At 42.3% G+C, this 9,041-nt stretch overlaps 1 protein-coding gene across 1 annotated transcript; it reads right to left on the bottom strand.

Moving 5' to 3' along the window:
- Positions 1-335: 335 nt before the first annotated feature.
- LOC146978300 (uncharacterized) lies at positions 336-8,253 on the bottom strand. Its single transcript, XM_085790577.1, has 2 exons — positions 8,061-8,253; positions 336-1,730 (listed from the first exon to the last, which is right to left on the bottom strand). Exons 1-2 carry the CDS (start codon positions 8,251-8,253, stop codon positions 472-474), a joined length of 1,452 nt encoding a protein of 483 aa, XP_085646703.1. The 3' UTR covers positions 336-471.
- Between the last annotated feature and the right edge of the window lie 788 nt (positions 8,254-9,041).

Genomic DNA, 9,041 nt, shown 5'->3' with positions numbered 1-9,041 from the left:
TTGGTGCAGCTTGTAGCCATCTTGTCATAGTAGAGTATCGTTGACATTAGAGAAAGATGGTGCATAAAAAAATGAATAAAAAGCGAAAGATGGCGCCTGCATTTCAAATCACTTTGTGTAATCTGTGTCAGGCGAGGTTTGCCACAGCGGGAGATGCGTCTATTTATCATCATTTAAACATAACAGGAAGACAAAATCTATAAACGAATAGGTCCTTGCAGAAAAAGCATCAGGAATGAAACTGACTTTTCAGCGGCAAGAAGACAAAACTTAACACTAATAAAATCTTTGCCAAGACTCAAATCATTCCAATAATATATATTTACATCCTAGCAACATTTTATCAAATGAACACCACACCTGAAAAGGTCAACAATGTTTTCTAGAACAAATTCACAGATTGGTGTTAGTACTAGTATTACCACAGTGAACTTTAACCCATGTCCCAACAACAGCAGAGCATTGAATCCTTCAGACTGGTTTATCATCGCTGCCAAGACGATGCCTCCGACGCTGATTGCCTATTGGTCGTCTATAAACCTTTCTGTACGGGTCCTTGCATCCATGGGCTCTCATGTGTGCCTCAAAACTGCCTTTCCATTCGAAACTGGCCTCGCACACTTGGCAGCTGAATGTGTTGTCATCGGCATGTTTTCTCATGTGTGCAGTTAAACTGTCGCTCCAAGTGAAGCGTCGACCACAAACTGAACACTCGTATGGTTTTTCTCCACTGTGGGTTGTCATGTGTTGTTTCAATTTCGATTCAAATCTAAAAGTTTCCTCACAAACTGAACAGCTGTATAGTTTCTCTCCCCTGTGAAGTGCCATGTGCAACTCCAGATGTGTCTTGGAGGGAAGTCTTTCACCACACAGAGAGCAGCTCATTTGTTTCTTTCCAGTTTTACATCCAAATGTTACCTGTGAGGATTCAATAACACAACTGTGATCTATGACCTTATGAATCCAGGTGAAACTTGTGCCACAAAAGATGCACTTTAATGATGTTTCATTTCTATGTGTGGCCAAGTGTCTCGTCAGATTTCCCTTCTGTGTAAATCCTTTAGTACAAATTGAGCAGCTAAATGGTTTCTCTCCTGTGTGAGTTCTCATGTGCGTCCTCAGCTGTGCAATGATGCGAAATGTTTTACCACACGCAGAACAGCTAAATGGTTTCTTTCCTGTGTGAGTTCTCATGTGTTCTATCAGCTTTGACTTTGTTACACATATTCTATTACACTCAGAGCAGCTAAGTAGTTTCCTGTTAGTATCACAGTCATTATTTTCAGAGTTCAACCCAGACTGAGGTTCTTTTTTCTCCCTCTCCTCATCTCCACTGTCTTCAGTGTCAGATGATTCGGAGGTCTTGTCATTAGTATCTGGTTGTAAATGTCTGTCTGAATATGTGTTTCTGTCTGGTTCAGGTCCTCCATCAGTGTCTGTTTCCATGTGTTTAGGGGAGCTGCTGGCTGGAGGCTCTGCTCCTCCGTCCTCCTCAGTCTGACCCTGTTGAAGCTGTGAGAGCGGAGGTTTCCTTTCATTTTCTTCACGTTCAATTTTCACAGGTAAAGGAATGAATTTCAACTCCTCTGGTCCTTGAAGCTGCTCTCCTCCATGAGTGGTCCAAGCGTTCTCCAGCTCTTCTTTTACATGAAGAGGCTCAGAGTCCCTCTGGTCCTGACTGGAGCTCCACTCCTGCTGCTCTGTGGGAACTTCCTGTGCCCTCACACACTCTGAAATACAAACATTACACACAACTTAAAACAGCTCACATCATTTGGGAAGAGACTGCTTTTCTAATACGCTTTGAGAGCACAAACATGACTGCAGTGTTCTCAGTCTGACTTGTATTTATGGCCTTTAATGCATGTTTGGTTTTATTGTTTGTTTGTTCTGTTAAATGGCTAATGTAACCACATCCCACCTCGTATATTTATTGTATAAAATGTAGATAGATAGATAGATAGATAGATAGATAGATACGTTTATTGTCATTGTCATTTCCACAACAACGACATTAAAAGTGCATCTCCTGCAGTGCAAAAATTCATAAAAACATTTTTTTTTTAAAAAGCATAAAACACACATTAACATCATTACTCAGTATTAAGTGCAGTCACTGCTTTGGGGTAAAAACTGTTCTTAAATCTGTTTGTGGTAGCTTTAATTGTCCTGTATCTCCTGCCAGAGGGGAGTAGCTCAAACAGACAGTGACCAGGGTGTGTTGTGTCTTTGAGGATTTTCTTTGCTTTCTTTGCTAAAAGAATACACAATAATTAAATAGATCAATAAATAACACTGGCTCACGCACAAAAGAGACCAGACGCCGAAACGATCACGGCAGGGCACGAGCCGGCCGCGGCGCGTCTAGTGAGAAGGACACAATCTGTTAACATGGGCGCCAAAATTAGGGGTGGGAGAAAAAATCGATTCACATAAGTATCGCAAAATTTATTGACGATTTTTAAATCGATTTTTATTTTCAAAAATCGATTTTTTTTTTTTGGGGGGGGGGGTATTTAAAAAAATATATTGTGCAATGTGCATTTGTTTGCCCTTTCTACATACAGAGAGTCCAGGTTTTGAAAAGGTGTTAAAAATGCAGACTAAAAAATCTAGAAAATCGGCAATATCGTAGAATCGCAATTTAAATCAAATCGGCATCCAAAAAATCGTAGAAGAATCGAATCAGGAGAAAAGCATATCGTCCCAGCCCTCGCCAAAATGTAAATGGCTCCGCTTCTCGGCACTTCTGCATCCGGTGTGGCCCCGGCGTAATGACGTAATTAACCGTGTGGCGGAGTAACGTTAGTGTCTGAAAGTGTTTTTTCATTTGACCAGTGAGTTCACTATATAGTCCTCTATATTGAATTCCGTATAGGCGATTTTTCACTGTATCCTGTGTACATTAGGATTCATATTTCTTAAAAACTACCTGTTATTACTCAACCATTCCACTTCAGACTGGTAGTACTAGACCTCAGGATGACACCCAGGAAAAGTCAGGTCAATATAATGTGGAATTTCAGAATAAAAGCCTTTTGAACTTTTAAATGTGACTGTATGTACAGTAGGAATACCGTAGATGACCAAATAGTCGCCCGCGTGCAAATACGCGCCTGTGCGCTATTAGAGCACAGGCGGTCCGAGCCCATTTGGCATAATAAACGCCGGTTCAATTAAACGCCCGGGCGATTACGTGTTTACCATAGCCTTGCACAGAAAAAAAAGTTTTTTTTAACAGCGTATCACCGGCTCTCACCTCTCTGTCAGTCAGCCCCTCCTCTCGCTCTCTCTCTCGCATGCAGGCGCACTCACACACACAGACACACAAACACAGGTGCGCCAGCGGGATAGGTCGCGCTGGACTACTAATAGACAAAGACAAATAGATAAATGCGCTATGTTGAAATTACCGCGATCGACCCCCCCTCGTTCATAACACTGATCTGATCAGCTCCCTGTGTCGCGGTTACACAGTCTTTGTATTTATTGTTTAATGTCAATAACGATGTCGGGAGTAGTTTTGTTCCAGTGGTCCTAGGGTGACCTCTTCGTTCTTTGCATGATGGTCTGGTGCTGCTCATTGCAAAAATAAATTGTAGCCTGTTGCAAATACGCGCCTGGTTCTTATAAACGCCTGGGGTCCAAGTCGATTTAGCATATTAAACGCCCGGGCTACTAAATGGTCATCTACGGTAATTGTTTTGTTTTTTAAAAAAAACTACCAGTTATTAATTAATTAAAAATAATTACTCAAAATTAATTAAAAAATGGATTAACACAAAAATTGAATATTTAGCCTCTTGAACAGACCCCCTCCGAATGGGTCTGGGAGTGGTTCTATGTAGGCTGAAGAGCAGGTTGCCCCCACCGGTCGGCCTCCTTCCCAGGGTCTGGAAGCAGCTGAAGTGGGAGAGCCCCTGTAACTCCGGGTACAAGATGGCAAAGATGTTGGGTTGGGTATGAGTAGAGGGGCATTGGTGGCGAGTGACGAGGGGTACAGGGCACAGGGCACAGTAATCTCCACTTTTCTCTCTTTTCTTTCTCTTCTCTCTTTCTCTCATCATAGAGCAGCACCTTAACTTTCTTTTCTTCTCTATCTCACATCTTTCTATTTCTCCTTGCTTATGCTCTGTCTTGAGCAATAGCACTAGTTGCTCCAGTTTCAAAACATCGACTTCCACACACACACACACGCACACACTCACATGGATGCGCACACATACACGTTTACTATCCTCCACCATATACGTATCCATATATGTACAGCACTGTCTGCACCTGTTTTTTTTTGTTTCGTTTTGCTTTGTCTTGGTATGTTTTTGTAGTTCTCCACTTGTCTATTGGCATCACTTAGTAATAAAAAATAAAAATAAAAAAAACGTTATTACTTGACCGTTCCACTTCAGAATGTTAGTAGCTACTTAAAGCAGAAGTAAGCGATATTTTTGTGTTACTATAAGTCTTAAATAGTTATATCTTCCGACAGCAATCACTTACATAGAGTGTTTGGACTGAAACACGGGTCTGTCAGTCACTCTGCTCTGCTCTGAGCCGAGGAGAAAACTTTTCTTGTATCCTACAATTTTTATCCAATGAGGAGAGAGAACGGCATGCAGGGCTGTGTGTGCAGCCAAGGGACGCCGTGAATGCGGTGACGAAGGGACGAGGACGTTATGGTGCGTTCAAGGCAACTCGTAACTCGTGTTTTTCCGACCTGTGAACTCGTACCAGTTCGATCTGGTACGAGTTCACGGGTCGGAAGTTACGAGTGGCCGTTATAGTGACTTTCACAGGTAAAACAGGTCGGAAAAACACGAGTGGGTTGCCTGGAACGCTACAAAGTCGTAAGTTGTGACTTGAAGCTGTAATTTACGGTTTCAAAAGCCTGCCTGGAACGCAGCATTAGCCAAAACGACCGGATCGCTTACTTCTGCTTTAAAAACCATAGATATATACACGTAGATGCCGCCTCTGACGCTGCTGCCCATTGGAACGGAACGTCGGCGCCACCGCCATCTTGAGGGGGAGGAAGTATGCGTTTTGTTATGTTTTGTTTTACCTCGTACTGCCGTTCGTGACATGCATGATGTCATCTGCGTTTTTACCATAGATATATATCAGGGATGCAAACGGGTCAGGACCAAAAAAGAGAGGAATTTGCCGGGGGTGGGGGGTGCTCACTATTAACAAATAATTACATTACAATATCACGGAAAAGTCAATTTCCAGTAGTTCAACCCCAAGCAAGTATTGAGTGCATATAGATGGACAGTTTTCAGAAGGCCAACATTTCTATATTAAAAATGCTTTAAAAAAAAAAAAAAAAATTCCTTTGCAATATTTCCATTTTGGAGATACTGAATTTTAGGTCTTCACTGAATGTTAGTCATAGCCTAATTATAACTATTAAAATAAACAGAATAAATAAAGACATCGGATGTTTCATTCAGTGTGTAAATATATAATGTGTTAGTTTCACTTTAATTGAACACATTCTACATCGCGGAGGCGACGTCTTTCCACTCAGGGCTTCCTTCACCTCTGAAACGGGGCAGAGCTCCGTGGGAGACACCTGCCTGACACAGCAACGTAGGGAACCGTGCATGTCCGCGGCGCACAGCTCCACGGTGCACGGGGGGAAAAACGGCGTCGCCGTCGCACCGACTGCACGCGGATACGCGCCGCTTTAATAAGCGCGCACGTCGCGCGTCTACATTGGAGGTACTGTAGTCTGTTATCAGTATAATCAGAGACAACCATGAATGAGTTTGCCTCAGTTTCACGTGATTGTCACTGTGAGCCTGTTAGAAAAACATTTTACTGACCCCAGCTGAGACGCTGAGACCCCCCCCCCCCAAAAAACAAAAACTCTTCGGATCTGAACGATTCATATTGTCACCTAATTGGTCATGAAAAAAGCGAGTTTCGCTTTTCGGCGCGCTGTTTGCATCCCTGATATATACAGGGAACTCCCCCCCAAGAGCTTCCTCTGGGGGCTGGTGTCAGAAAGCAGCATTCCCCATAGACCCCCATGTTAAAATCGCCAACTTTACATCCTCAATAAACATGATCAAAGCCTGGTGTCAACATGTTTTTTGGTCTCAACCGATAGTTTCTACCCCCGCACACACTCTGAGGGGGGTGAATTTCTTTTTAACTCTACCGTTTTACTGTTATTAGGTTAAAATTCTGGCCAATTAGGGCACGGAAACGTTGAGTGACAGGTCCGGATCGGTCAGGAGACAGTGGGCGGGTTCTCGGCCGGCCAATCCAACATGGCGCTGTTCAGGCCGCCATATTTGAGTCACAAAAACGACTCCCCAAAACCAATGGGTGATGTCACGGACGCTACGTCCATATTTTTTACAGTCTATGGTTATTACTCAACCATTCCACTTTAGACTTTTAGTAGGCTACTAGACCTCAGGATGACACTCAGAAAAAAAACAGGTCAATCTGATCTGATGTGGGATTTCAGAATAAAAGCCCTTTGAACTTCCATATTTCACTGTATTCTATGTACGTTAGGATTCATATTTCTTAAAAACTACCCGTTATTACTTGACCCTTCCACTTCAGACTGGTAGTACTGGACCTCAGGATGACACTGATCACAGCAGCTGAACCCAGTATGGTGTTTATTTTCTACAACTCAAGCAAAATAGCAAAATATAGTGTAACAATTTGTTTTCGTTTTTTTTTTTTTTTTGGTCTCGGTCTTGAGCTGAACTAGTCTTGGTCTTGGTCTTGGTCTTGATACTCTCTGGTCTTGGTAGTGTCTTGGTCTCGGTTACAAGTCTAGAAATGCGGTTATGATAGCCTACTGCATAAACAATCACAAATGATTTTAATCATGTACTTTTCAAGTAACACTAAGGTAACATTTTCAAAAAGTTAAAGTAACATACGGACAAAAGTAGTTCTGAATAGTTTGAGATGACTGGATCACTCATCTACTGCCAGAGCAAGTTGCCTGGCCCAATGTGGCCGCCTGCGAGTTACACATAGTCATAGCCCGATAATTCATCCCCTTGGTCCTAAACACCACCAACATTTTTCCGCTAAATTACGTCAAACAGAGACTGGTTGTCTTCCAGATTTGCCAATTTCTCTGGTGTAAAGAAGGAGAATATTTTGTATGGTATACGTATAAATGAACCTTCAAATGACCTCGGAATCAACACAATAATTATCCTTGCCAAATTCTTTATACACAAAAACAAAGTTATGAAGACAAGGCCCCGAATCTATGTCTTTCATAAGGAGCTGTGTCACCATTACTCTTCTTTAAAGGTGTACAGAAATGGCCGTTTGTCCTGTTTGTCGCGCCGAGTTGTCACGAGCTGCAACACGAGTTTACCCAAGTAAGGAAAACGAATTTGATTGGTCGTTATCGAGCGGGCGGGATATTCAAAGTTTCGGGCGAGCCCGAGCTCCGTGTGTGTGTGCGTGTCTCAGACATTTGAATGACGGATTACGGATCCAATATCAGTGGCTGATGAATCGTGTACAGGCTGACGTATAATCTGTGCGCCTGCATTATCCAATGCGGGGAAAAAAATACACACTTTCATCCTGGATTTACTCAAAAATAGAATTTTGCACAAAGTTTGGCCTACATCGTCTGAAAGATGAGTTATTACACTAATTGTATGACCCAGAGTGGGCTCAAATTCAATTTTCTTTTCTGTACACCTTTAAAATGTGTGGAAAAAAAGAATGCTGTGAAACTTCATGAATTAGTTGAGGAGCTTGACCTCACTACATTCCCCTAGCTCTCTCCCCTTTTTCTTTTTCTTTTTTTTTTAACTCTACTCCTATCTTTTCTCTCTTTTTATTTATTTTATTTTATTATTTATTTTTAATATTTGTTTTTACAAGCAAACCTAAATCTTTTGTACCAATGAAGCTATAGCCTATGTAATGCTTGTCTGTAGCCTATGTTTATTTAGCTTTGCACTGTACTATGCCAAGTGTTTCTGTAAATGTAATTGTCAATAATAATAAAAAATTAAAAAGTCAAACAGAGACAAACTGATTCTCCGTTAATAACTGACCTGCTCTCTGTAACAAAACCCGAGGGTTTAACAAAGCGTCCAGTTGTTTCCTCTGTCGCTGCTTCTCCTGCTCTGACCGACATAGCTCCTCCTCGTACTCCGCCACGGTTCTTTCAATCAGAACAAAGATCTCTTCGACGGCCGAACTCAGTCGCTGCTCCACCAGCGCTCTCAGCACCTGGACTTTAGCCATGTTCACACAGACACACACAGACACACACTCACTCCCCGTGAGACAGCAGCGAGAAGGAAGAAGCTCCACGACCATGGATGTATTAGGTTATATTATAGATCCACGATCCATGTCCACAACGCGCCAGTTTCCTGTATCCGTGTCACGTGGGTGTCTTGTGTTGTTTTTCTGTCGGATGTGAATGGCGGCTGACATCCTGCTGGCAGGTGCATTGCCGCCACCAACCGGACTGGAGTGTTGCAGTTACATTCAATTTAGCAGGAAAAGAAAGAAAAGAAAAAACAAACAAACCAAAAATAATAATGACTAAATCCTGCCCACTAACCCTGTTTCCCCACTTCCAGTTCTCTCTCTCATACTCCTTATACAGTCCATCAGAACAGGCTGCACTGACTCATGCTGGTCACAGGTTCTACATTTGCCAGTAGGATGTTTCACAATTAGGTAGGCTATGTGTAATGTATGACAAGCCATTTTAACATTTAAAAGCCAGACTGGATATACTGTATGTTACTGATATATATCCATATAGCTACATGAGACGTTGTTCCTGAAAAATTAAATAAGTCTATATTTTAAGCTTGTTTGTAGCGGAAGCTCCCAGTGTCTCAGTTCACTGCTCTTCCTGTGACCGGCGGAACAATTTCTCATGTCGGGGCTTCAATACAAGAGGGACATTATAGACGACCACCATGGAGGTATTTGTAACTCAGAGAAGGCACGGAGGACTCTGAAACTTCTCCCAGCTCTTAGTCGACATGAGGGTGAGTAGATAATGAGTGAAATTT

This window comes from Trachurus japonicus, chromosome 11 (genome assembly GCF_045865225.1).
Source record: "Trachurus japonicus isolate A0001 chromosome 11, Traja_1.0".
Classification (NCBI taxonomy): Eukaryota; Metazoa; Chordata; class Actinopteri; order Carangiformes; family Carangidae; genus Trachurus; species Trachurus japonicus.
The sequence above is the reverse complement of the archived record's forward strand: the minus strand, read 5'-3'. Positions and strand labels throughout refer to the sequence as shown.